Source organism: Macrobrachium rosenbergii, chromosome 8 (assembly GCF_040412425.1).
Source record: "Macrobrachium rosenbergii isolate ZJJX-2024 chromosome 8, ASM4041242v1, whole genome shotgun sequence".
In the NCBI taxonomy this organism is placed as follows: domain Eukaryota; kingdom Metazoa; phylum Arthropoda; class Malacostraca; order Decapoda; family Palaemonidae; genus Macrobrachium; species Macrobrachium rosenbergii.
The window spans coordinates 73,026,973-73,039,907 of NC_089748.1; the positions used below are offsets into that span (position 1 = coordinate 73,026,973).

The window sequence follows — 12,935 nt, forward strand, 5'->3', positions numbered from 1 at the left end:
TGCACGTAACTAGTAAGAGTTTAACTAAGTGGTTGTTTGACACTGGCCTTAGAAACTGTCCTTGAAATGTGCAATTTTTACTTTGTAAGATTGTTTGTTTGATTTATGATATCTATGTATGGGTTAATACAAATAGTTGCATTTACTATTATAAATTATTCCATGGATGTACAGTTAATCTTGTCACAGAATTATCGTCTGTTGGTGTTATTTTTCAATGCCTTCATAATCTTTTCACTAATCCCAGTCAAAGGTGTTAGAGCCCAAATTATGGTCTCTATGTACTGGCTATCCCTTTCCTCAGACCTCTCCAACTGTGTTCTTAATTTTTTTTAAATGTTTCATACCTTCTTTCTACTTTGCAACAATCTTCCCCCCCCCCCACCCTATTTTTATCGCCCAAACACGAGATTGTAACTAATGTCTCTTAGCCTTAAGACGTTCGGTACCTAAAAGAAATTACGTACAAGATGCAACGACTTGATATCAAGTTATATTAATAACATACAGTTGAGCTGCCATACTTAAAGGAATAATCTTAACTTTAATAAGACATATCGGAAATATACAACAGTAAACATCCTAAAGGTTTTAAGTGTTTCACAATGTAATTGACAATTAAACTGAACGTATCGACAATTTTGAAGATGTAACAGGTCATTGAAGGATGAACATAAAATCAAACGATAATTCTGCGGATTCAATTACCATCAAAGGGCGTCCTTAATGCAATCTATACAAGGTATTTCTTGCGTGATGTTTATTCCAAACAAACTTTGCCTATCTCCACGTAAATTCCGCAGCCTTTCGCGCTTTACCTCCACAGCTGATAATGACGTGGGAGGGGATCTATGAGAACAATTAGTTGGTTTCCTGCGATTTGCGTCGTCTGTCCCTGAATAGGGAACTGCCTTCGGGAGATCGCTGTTGCCAGATTACAAGTTGTAAACAAGTGGTACAGTACCCTGATATATCTTCCCTACTAATTACCAGAGCATTCTGCTAACATGGAGTTGGGTCAAGGACAAGGACCTGGATCCCAGACCATTACCCTCAATGAAAATTGGTCACTATCAGATTGGAAACACGCTGGGATCAGGAACTTTTGGCAAAGTCAAATGTAAGTACTGCAGAGGCTAGGTCGAACCTAGATGATTAATAATAGACTAATCTAGATAAAAGTCTAGTCATAACTTATGACGATTTAACCTTTTATCTACGATGTGTTTTTTTGTGTTTATTATTACCGTGATTTAACAATTCACTATTTGTTAAGCATGTTTAGGCTACCATACCGTGCGTCATACATTGAGACTTCAATTTCACAGTTACTTCATGTTTTATGCATTTCTGACCTTTAGGCTTATTTTGGTGCAGATCACCCCCCCTTGCTTCCCCAGCCTCCGTAAGTATTAGTCACGACTGGGGATTCTAGTGGAAAGCTGTTTCTGGGGTCGAAAAACAAAACGAAAATGAACGGATCGCAAAGGGCAAAGGTATCTGGGAGCGAATGCAAAGTAGGGGTTAGGCTATGGCTGCTGTCATTCAAATGGGCATTTCTGCAGTAGGCTAGGCATTTCAGAGACAATATGACCTAACCAGACTTGCCTTTACCTAACCCAACAGTAATTCTAAGCAACAGCTCTGCACGGACTATTACCTTGGGAATTTATTATTCCTATACTTTTAGTGTTGCTGATGAAGGAGGTGGTGGTGTTTGTCAGTCAATTATCATTAACCTAATATCGGTAGAACTATAGGGTAGCTCCACGTCGCCGACGGCATTATAACTTGACTTTTTCTACAGTTTTTTGGTTGCTAATTATGAATTTGCCTTTCATTTTTGGTGCTCGAGTCTAATTAACCTGTAATTAACCCCTGGAAATCCATCCAACAAGGGGTTTCTATACGTGATCATCACAAGACAGAGCACGGGTACGTCTGTTTTGAACGGTTCATATCCCGTCCGGCAAGTGCAATAACTTGTTAACGTATGGGTACCGCCCCCGGCCAGTACTAAACACGGCAAAGGGACATTCCCTTTGGCCGACAACAGACAGATGCACCGCCAGTATCAGAACCCCGAAAAGTGTAGAAAATACCAGTTGAAAAGGTAAAAACAGACGTGGAGCTAATATATAGAATTACCCTAATATCTACCCAACATGGTTGGGGACCCTTTGGGAATGCAGGGTTTTGGGTGAGGGAAAACATTGGGAGAAAGACCAGACTGTAGAACTAAGTATTAAGTCTGTGTTGGGGATTTCCTTGCAAATTAACTTTTCTTCAATATTTTGGTTGCTAATTTAGGATTTACCTTCAATTTTTGTTGCACGACTGTAATTAGCCTGTAATTAACCACAGAACTTCATCCAACAAGGTAGGGGACCTGTTGGGAAAGCCAGGTTAGCCTATGGGTAGGGTATACCTCTGGGACAAAGTGATTTTCTCCCCTGCTTTGTTATTATCCTACAATTTAAGGGACCCCTAGGGAAAGCGGGGTTATGGGTGGGGTAGACCACGTAAGGTGAGAAGGTGATCAGATCTTATTGTATATTGCATTAAAGAGATGAAAAACCCTTACACAAACACAGGAGGAACAAGATGACCGAGGTAGCATTTACAAAGACAAATTGCTTAACTACTGCTGCTATTTTGAATGCTGCCACACATGCACACCCTTATAGGGGAGCTTTTGGTACACAGCCTGACTTCTTACTGAGGAAAAGGTGGGGTGCGGGGGGTCCGACACCTATAAATACTTATCCAACCAATCACGTTACACCGTTAACTCTACGATGAGGAAAACCCTCCTAATTCTCCGTACTGCAACCCTAACGGATGTTAAGGAATGGATGAAACGATGTGTGGATCCATACTCCGAGTTACTTATGCTTCTTTCTGTTTTCGTTTTTTATAACTGGCCTTTCTTTCTCCTTACCTTTATTTCAAGTTCCTTATTCACAGTTTCCCCTTTGGGGTCTCGTGTCTCCGGGGCCTCGAGTGCATGACCTTTCGAGGCTGCACTCTCAGTTCTAGTTCTTAGAAGTCATTATCTAAGACTGATTTTGTGCCTGTCCCTCCTCTGTTTTCTTCAGAAGCCGGGAGGAGTGTACTTTCGATGATTGTTACGAGATTCTGTAGTCTTGTGGAGCGCTCAGACGCCTTGGAATTTCAAGCAGTCGCTCGGATTCCTTGGGATCGCAAGCACTCGACTAGTGAGTCGTTGAGTGTCTGGGATTCTGCGGAATCTCGGGCACTCCCCAAACCAGTACCAGGGAGTTCGTTCGCTAGGCTGGTTTAGGCACAGGACGAGAGAAGGTGTCGAAACATTTAGATGTTTTGACACTTCCTGCCTGCTTCGTTTTGAGTGCTAGGCCTTTTCTGAAATTTGTGTCTCAGACCCTTGGGTTCGAGCACTCGGGTTAGCAGACAAGAATCCCCTTTAAACCTTCATCTCAAGGGGCTTCGGCCTCAGAGGAGATTAAAGCATGTCTTGAGGACAGTGCTAGATCACGGCCTAGCTTTCCCGGCTTGGCTTGGCTCAGCCCTGCTTGCTTGCCCAGCCCCTGATCACGTTTCAAAACTGGCTCAGCTTGCTCGCCCAGTCCCTGATCGTGTTTCGAAATTGGCTCGGCTTGCTCGCCCAGCCCCTGGTCGCATTTGCATAATCAGCTCGGCTCGTGTGGTTTGGCTTGCTCACCTATCCCCCGATCGCATTTACTTGATCGACTTGGCTCGCTCGGTTTGGCGAACAGAATGCTGTCAAGGTTCTCTTTCCTTCAGGAGACAGCTCAAGTGAACTTTCGCTCTCTTCAGGATAGCCGCTTTGCCTTGGCATTAGCCCTCTCCCCCACTCAGTGCTGCTGTCATCACTGGTTGATGATCACCTGTGGTTGGCCTCTCTTGCTGGTTCTTCGAGTAGGACAGGTAAGAGTATTTTCTCCTCTCCTCTTCCCTTAAACCCTTTCGGTTGCTGCCGCAGGGTGTGAGTTGGATAGAGAGTACTCCGACAAGTTTTGTTTCTTTGGAGTTCCACTACAGGGATCTACATTCCGGGTTTGGTTCTCAGATCAGCTTGTCGTACATCCGAGTAGTCGAGGATGGTTTTCCTGGTTCTGGCAAGGTTATCCCTCCAAGGAGGAGAGATTGGGAGTATCACGCCCCAGGAGGACTTGATGGTCTTCTTCTGCAGGATGCTGACACCCTCGATTTTCTTTTCGCAGAGATCTTCACGCCGATTCGTCAGCACAAAGATCTCGGGGAGAGGACCACGGCATCCCCTGTGAATAACTACTCACTGCTCCTTGCAGGGGTTTCATTGTGGTTGCCGCGGTCCTTGCTTGCTATAAGGGCTTTCTTGACCAGATGAATTCCTTTTCCTTGGACAAGGAGTTCATTTTGGTTGAGCTACCCAATCAAGCTCCTTCCCTCTCTTCAGAAGCAATTCTTCGTGCCTTGGAGGGGTCCTATGCTGACTAGCAGATTTTCCTGGCCCTGGCTCGTCCGGACTCTATGGTGTCCCTCCAGGTAATCTCCTGAAGAATCTGTGATCCTTCACTTTTTCAAGGCTTTTCCGCCTCAGATGCGATCATTCCTGAAGAGGTCTCTGTCTTCCAGAGACTGTTCCAGTCTGAGGGTGGGTTTGCCTACCCAGCACCAGACAGCAACCTGTGGGCAATTCTAGTGCTAGGAAGAGGGACATTGTCCTGATTCTGATCTCCAGTCTAGTAAGTCACGAGCCATCACATTCCCTCAGGAACGAACCTTTACTTGATTCTGCCTCCCTCTTTTGTGGAGAGTAAGTAGATACCACAGTAGTCGAGGAACGTGTCAGGGCAACTGCCTTGTCCTCTGGACAGTGGCAGGCTAGACTTCCCTCAGCCCCTAATAAGTCTCATGCTCCAAGGGCATTCCAGAACACCCAGCCTTCCTCATTCTCTTCTTAGAAAGTGCACATATGTGTCTCTTTCAACCCTTTTTCCATCCTGGGAATGGGATGTATTGGCAGGCAAGCTCAGCCTCTGGCATCGAGTGACGGGGACAGAGAGTTCCCTTCACTCAACTCTTCACGGAGAGGTTGCTCGACTTGAGGGCTCTCTATCATTTTTCTGTTCGCCTCCCATTTCAACAGGAGTCTGTAGGTCTTCTGCTTCATCATACCAAACCCACAGACTGCTACGGTGATGCATGCTGACACGGTGGGACAATCTCGACATCTTCATCTTCCCTTCGTATTTGTCTAATTCGCAAGGTGTTCAGGAAAGTGTTGTTCACTCCGAATTTAGATGAATGCTGGAAGACTTCGCCTTTTGCCCAACCTGCTAGCTCTGCTTCTGAGGCACCGAGAAGAGTTCCTCCCTGACCCAACCTTCTGTGTCAGCAACATGTGAAGCGGTTCTTCAGGCGGTACAATCCCTGTGCCTTCACAACTAGAGACTATATGGCTTCTCTTGCAAGCATAGGCTTCTCACTGAGCGGCAGCAGAGATAGCTGGATATCTCTATCAATCCTATGCAGCAGTACCCAGGGATTGGAGCCATCTTCGCTGGTTGGTGTTGTTGATGGGACTTTTCTCTGGTCATATATCCACTCTTCAGCAGGTTACGGGCTTCCTCGTCGTCTTCGCCGAGAGTTGCTTCTCTCTAGTTCAGTTGTGAAGACTTGGGTCCACATTCGACCTAGTCTTTCACCTGAAAGCAGCCCTGTTCTCCTCAGTCAAGATTTAGGTACTGATGAGAAGCCTTGATTGGTCTTGCTCTTCCAGGGACCTCAGGCCCCTGGGCAGTATGTGAATCTCTTTTAGGGTTCCTGCCTCATGCTCCGCATGCGCCCTTGCAAGAGTCGTCAGACAGCATTCTGACTCTGAAGACCATCTCTGGTCTTGTTCCAGCATTGGAGAAGAGGATAGACGATCTTCATGGACCTTCTTTGCTGTGAGCATTCAGGGGAGGGGGATCAGTAGCTTGACTCCATCTCAAATGTCATAATGAACTCCGAACCTGTCGGAACCTGTTGCCAGGTTTGAGTTCTTCATGATCCCCTCCCCCTTGGACTTTGAAGTTGTTGATCCAGATCAGTCACTGCTTTGTCCTGTTAGGGTGCTGCGGTACTTTCTGAAGAAGTCTCGACATCCGTGATAGATGTTGACAACTTTTCACTAGTACTAACTCTCCCAAGAAAGTGTTCAAGGACACATCTTTCTTTCTGACCTCGTGAGATGATCGGAAGGGCGTACTCTGCAGCAGACATTGACAACACCTGTATACTCCATGTGGTCTCATCAGACCACATTTATGTCTTTCTGCCGTTGGGTTTTTGCCCATGAGTCCTTGGAACCCCCTTTCCTTGGACCTGTGGTGGCTGCTTAACAAGTTGTGTTTTCTTACCCGGCTCCTATAAGAGGACAGGTAGCATCTTGCCTAAGGTGTACGTTTCTGAAAGTGAGAGATTACAAGAGTGACTGGCCTCTCCTCCTCCTCCTTCCTTGTCCCTTCCTCTAGCAAGAGGAGGAAGGAGACCCCGGCAATAAGACAAAGCCTTTTCTGGTTTTTGCCTTACTGCCTCTGAGCGACTCTTTAGATTCTTCCTAGTCTATTTTTGTATGAGTCATGATCCATCACTCATTTGAAAAGGTCCAGAAGTCTGACAACTGATCTTGCAGTTCCTATATGATCAATATGTCAGAGTCATAGTACTACTACTCACTCTTTTGACCAGGTGGAGTAGACCAGGTGTGATGAACTACAGTCAGTTCAGAGACTCATTCAGATTCCTCCCTCCAACAAGTGAGTCTTCCTAATGTAAAATGATGGTTTGTATATCATGTAGGAACAAATCACAAGTTTTTAAAGTAAATTGTATATTTCCTAGCTATACAAACCTGAGGTCCTTTACATTACATTTATGCCTGCCTCATGCCACCCCTCAATCTGAAACCTGGGCCGAAAGGCAAATTGGAATGTTTACATCTGGGCAGGCGGGACTCCTGCCTACTGGGCAGTAGTTACTGCCTAACCACCTTTTTCAAGAGTTTTGATGGCCGTTTTCAGCATCGCTGTAAGTAATTCGTAATGTAAAGGACCTCTGGTTTGTACAGTTAGGAAAAATACAATTTACTTTAAAAAATTGTGATTTTTCATGATAGCCTGGGTTTCCTCTTGAACTGATTGATATATACTAATTTAGTGGTAATTGAATATAAAAAGTAACAGCTTGTCTCAGTAATTACTGAATGCAGGTTTTGCACTTATAATCTATATCATCCCCTCCCCACCACCATGCTAGCTGATTGGTACATTGAAACATGTAGCTTTTTATGAATTTTTATCACTGTACACCATGACATTTTCTATATTCACAACATTAAGCTACAAATGTTGTTTAACATTCAATTTGCTCTACCTTGGGAATAGCACAGAAGGGGAATTATAATTGCTAAAGATTTGTAACTTGGGAGATTTGAACAGACAACTTCAGGGACAGTAGAATGGTTACCATCCCTGAAGTCGTCAGTTCATACTGCATAATCAGTAGTGTTAGTAGCTGCTTAGAAGGATGAACATTTACTGAAGGCTCTTTCTGTCCACATTCACTGGCATGGTTGTCTTAGGTATCATCACTAGTAAATTTCAAGGTGTTTCAACCTCAATGACTTGACCGGAAATCCCATTTTTTAAAATGCAGCTAAAAAAAAATTGTATTAGTCTGAGATCTTGTGCACTCTGATACATGAAGTAATAGTGCAGTATGTTTTTGTCTCTGATATAGGTGGAGTGTAATGCAGCAAACTTATCATCATTTTTATATCTGTTTGGTCATTCCAGTGGTCAGGAGTCATAAGATTCCCATTCTATCTTTGACTTCTTGTTAATCATCAGAACTTTTAGGTACAGTACATTTTTACTAGCAACTCATTGCCAGTTACTGCCAAGTGGAAGGGACGAGCTTGTTGTCTTTGGTGTGTCCAAAGTTATCGCATCAGTGCACAAAAGGCTATACTGCATAATGTCACTAAAACAATGGGCAGAAGCGAGAACATCAAAAATACTGTATCTCCGTTCAGAAATTCACGTGCAAGGAGTCTTCCTAGTTTATTTGAAGGCCTTTAATCCAAGGATGATTTATTTTCTTTGTGATTGTTCATCATATTATTTACTAATCAGGAAGTTTTGCTTGCCACATGTGTCTCTCAAAAGACAGTCCAGGCCCAAATATTCAACCTTGGAAACTGACTAACCATCATTTTGTGCCAAAACTACCCAGTTGCATAATTGTTCTGTTCATAAGCCAGTGTAATAAATGATAGCCCTTTGCATATTAACATTTAAGGGACCAAAGTAATGAGGTCTCAGTGATGCTAAAGTTATAAAGTACAAAAAAGTTATAGACTAGACTTAATCTGTGCATGGCATTGCTCAGTTCACCTTTAAGTTTTGGATGTGAATTAATATTTACCTTTCTTTTTCAGATGGAGAGCATATCCTCACAGGTACAAAGGTAGCAATTAAGATCCTCAACAGAAGGACCATAAAAAATTTAGATATGGTCAGTAAAATCAAAAGGGAGATAACTAACCTCAAATTGTTTCGCCATCCACATATCATTAAGCTGTGAGTTAACAGTGTTGTCTGTATTTAAATATTGGTATTACTGTACAGTATATTAATATTTTTTTTGCATTTTTCAGTTGGACCATGAAATGGTTAATTTAGCATGGTGCCATGATAACGTCTGAACATACTTTCCATTTTTGTTTTATTATTCCAGAAATGTCTTTATTGGTTTATTTTCATTTTCCCTCTTTTCTGCGTATTGCACTTATCCATGTGTTGTTCTCCTGTTGGTGAATGTGCCAAGGAACCCATATTCAAAAAACTTATGAACGATAAAGTCTCCAAATTATTCTAGACATCCTTCTGTAGCTTCTCCCCAATCACTGGACCTTAGGTCTGTGGTGCATGTGATGCAATTTTCTTCCCCAACAGAATGCCAGTTAGCTGGTAAGCAAAATAACATTGTTGATTGGCTTAATTCCTGTTGAAGAGATTCAGTACCATCAACAGAGAGATAAGAAAAACCAGATGATACATTATTGCCTTCACAATAATTTGATCCCATGAGGGAGCTATGTATTTTTTCCCTAGATGATGTGATCTAACCCAATGCTTAACTGACACAGATAGTGTTCTAAACCATCCTGATTTAGCCTGTAAGTTAATATATATGAAATTAAATTATTCCTAAATGATATACAAACCATTGTTCCTTTACATTAGGAATTACTTACGTTGAAGCTGAAAATGGCCATTAAACTCTAGAACAAGGTGGTTACGCAGTAGCTACCATCAGGTAGGTGGGAATACCTGCCTGCCCAGATGTAAACATACCAGTTTGCTTTTGGCTGTCGTGTTGCAGACGTGTTGTTGGAGTGCTTTGCCTGACTGTCATTAAGCTCTTTTTTTCTGATGGGATCTTTTTTGTATTTTTTGTATGTATTGTGTGTTTGATGTTTATTAATATACAAACCCACGATTTATGATAGCCTTACATAGGCCGTCGTTCCCCAACATCTGTGTTTTGGGATTGGTGGCCAGGGGCATAATATTTCGCTCCCTTTCATTGACTTGGGCGTAACAAGTTTGCTCCCCTATCATTGGGCCTCACGCCCTCCGCACAAGGGCGTGACTGCAATCCTATTCGGACTTGTGCTGAGTGTTGCTCTTTGCTGCCTGTGCTGTGGAAGAGTTGCCAGAAGGGAACTTTGGAGGAGGGTTGCTGGGCGTTGTTGGTAAGTCATTGGTAGCCTCTCCTTCTTCTGTGTCTCTCTCCCTTTAGCTTTCTTCTGTCTCTCCTTTGGGAGAGATCTCTCCTCTCCCTTCGAGAGGGATATCTCTTTCAGGAGAGATCTCATTCCTTCACCCTCTTTGCTCGCTTATTGGGTGAAGATCGCAAGGGTGGGGTGGGGAGGGTTCAGCAACCTCTTCTCAGGGCCCTCCTCTCGCTTTGTAAGGTAGTTCCCCTCGGAACAAGAGGAAATGGCAACTCGGCTAGAGCTAGTCGTCTTCGGTATCATGTCATCTTGAAGAAATTTTATAAGATACAGAAACAAAGAAACTACTAGTTTAGACACTCACGAAAAAGGCTGTATGTGCATTGGACACCTAATATTTTATGACGAAAAACAGATAAATACTATAAATAAAATTTTAGAAAAAATGGAAATTGATGATCCACAAAACGAAAATAACACTTGAACACACCAACATATTTTCAATAATTATATTATACAATGGAATGTAAATGGTCTGCAGACCAGATTACATTTGGGAGAAATACAACGATTACCAGGGGAATACGAACCAATGATGATATGTTTATAACGTCAACAAAACAATATCAACAATAGGTTATACCTTAGTATCTGCAGCTAGAGAAGAAGAAGGAAATGTAGGTACTATTATATATGTACATAACAAAGTATGTTACAACAGAGTACCTGTAAACTTTACTGACTTGCAAATATCAAGTATTAAAATACGAATAGAAAACAATAATTACATTTTATAATTTATACAACCAACCTAATAAAAATTACAACACTGATAAACTTAAAAGATTTACTTAATACCAAGGAACCTACATTAATAGTAGGTGATTTTAATGCTCACAACCCAATATGGGACTGTAATTGTACAAACTCAAATAGAACAATTAATTATATCTTAGTTTAACAGGGAGTAAAATAGAGTTCATGGATTCAAACATGTGCTGTATACATGATGATGAAATTAGCACAAATTTTTCAAAAGCACGTGGAACATTTTCCTCAGTACACTTAATGAAATTAGCACATTTTTCAAAAGCACGTGGAACATTTTCCTCAGTAGACTTGACTCTATATGTACAAGAAGTATAGTTGACATTAGATTGGAATACAGTTGATGACTTGCACACAAGTGATCATTTCGCAATATTAATTTCCTTATTACAAATTAATCCTGCAAAACATGTCTCTCACTATAACATTTGTAAAGCAGATTGGGAGTGATATGAAATGCACACTAGAAATATCCCACCATTTGAATATTTAAAAGACCATAATGAAACTAATAAATTTCTTGTTCCTTTCATTAAAAATGCTGCTGATAAAGCAATACCAAACTCAGAACCCCATCCAACAAAACCCAAAGTTCCATGGTGGTTCGAGAAGTTAACGGAATTAATAAATATAAAACACTTGTGAGGTCAAAGGGACAGAACTGAGTACTGACTGATTTATTTACCTGGGCACAAGTATACATAGCAGCATGCGGACGGAAACGGAGTGCCCAACCTCTGATTGCTGTGACCCGCACACTGAGCGAGAGCAGTTTGTGTTTAAGAGGCAAACAAATAACAATATTAAGAGACATATTGTACATATAATGATATAACATATATCGGCGAAAAGGCCAGGAAATTCGGCATATGAATATATACATGAGATTCTTGTTGTGTTGATAAATGCGATACATGGTTGTGATTGATGAGAAATGAGAGATGTCTGACATCTTTCCAAGTACCTCGTCACCCCCAAGACAATTATTATGAAATAATGATTGGAAGACTTCTTGAATTTTCAATCACGGAATCTCTTTGGGAGCAGGAGCCGGCCCCTAATTCTTGATACCTGCGATTGCGGGGGAGGCTTCGACTGCTGGATTGCCCGGCGGCTTTGCCAAGCAAGTGACATCCTTAGTGTGGCCCTTGGGAAGTCCTCGACTGCGTTTCGGGATGTCGAACTCTTCATCCAAAGTCTTGTTTTGTAGAGGAATTCTGGGGCGCCTGCCGGTCTCCTCCCTAGTTCCGCTGTCCAACAGGAAGGTTAGGTTAGCTTTAATCTGTTGACAGATATCCAGTCTTCCCGCCCGTGGATGTTGACGAGGTAGGCCTTGGATGTCCTGTGGACGACTCGGTATGGCCCCCCTGTATGGTCTGGTCAAGGTTGGGCGACAGGCGTCGTTCCTGATGAAGACATGCGTGCAGGTACTCAGGCCTTCTGGGATGAAAACATGGGTCCTGTCTGCGAAAGTCTTTTGGCAGGCTGCGAACTCCTTTGCTATTTCCCTCAGCCTTGGGAGGGGCGTATCTGTGTCGTCTGGCACCATGGGGAGGAATTATCTGGGCATGGACAGTGTTTCGCTGCAGACTTTCTCTGCGGGAGATTCATCGCCGTTTGCCCTTGGTGCGGTGCGGAGACCCAGCAGGACCCAGGGTAGCTGCGCCTTCCAATTTTCATCGGTGCAACATGCCATCAGAGCTGCTTTTAATGAACGGTGGGTTCTTTCCACCATACCGTTAGCCGCAGGGTTGTATGCCATCGTACTGTGGAGAGTCGTCCCCATCAGGCGTGCCAGGGAGACCCAGAGCTCCGATAAGAATGCCTGGCCTCTGTCTGTAGTTATGTTGTCAGGCACACTGAAACAGCTTATCCAACTTGGCAGTAGGGCTTCTGTGCAAGCTCTTGTTGATGCTTCCACCATCGGGGTTGTTTCTGGCCACCTTGTGGAACAGTCTGAGACCGTCGGGAGGTACTACTACCTGCTCCAGCATGGCTCCGCAAGCGATGTTGCTGGCGTCGGTGGTAAGTCTCAGGGGGCCGGTGGGGTAGTGAGGTGTTAAGGTGGTGGCTATGGCGAGGGCTGCCTTCATCTGTTCAAACGCCTGCTGCTGTGGAGCTGGCCACATCAGAGCTTTCGGCTTCCCCTTCAGTACTCCAGTTAGGGGATACGTGATGTGGGCGATGTTCGGTATGAAGCGATGGTAGTGGTTGACCATGCCGAGGAACTCCTGCAGGGACTTGATGGATTTTGGTGTTGGGAAACTTCTTCACTGCATCCACTTTGGGGCCATGCGGTTCAGACACCTGCTGGAGAGATCTCAAAAAAAAAGGA

General features: G+C 43.3%; 1 protein-coding gene across 3 annotated transcripts in view; it reads left to right on the forward strand.

Moving 5' to 3' along the window:
* Nucleotides 1-839: 839 nt before the first annotated feature.
* The window catches only part of AMPKalpha (AMP-activated protein kinase alpha subunit), a 170,760-nt gene continuing 158,664 nt past the window's right edge, over nt 840-12,935 (forward strand). The window contains exons 1-2 of one of the 3 annotated variants that reach the window (XM_067108014.1): nt 840-1,120; nt 8,471-8,612. In XM_067108014.1, the coding sequence (XP_066964115.1) occupies nt 1,057-1,120; nt 8,471-8,612 (206 nt within the window). In that variant the 5' untranslated portion in view covers nt 840-1,056. The remainder of the gene's footprint in view (nt 1,121-8,470; nt 8,613-12,935) is intronic. The other 2 variants (XM_067108015.1, XR_010853811.1) reach the window with 2 other exon arrangements.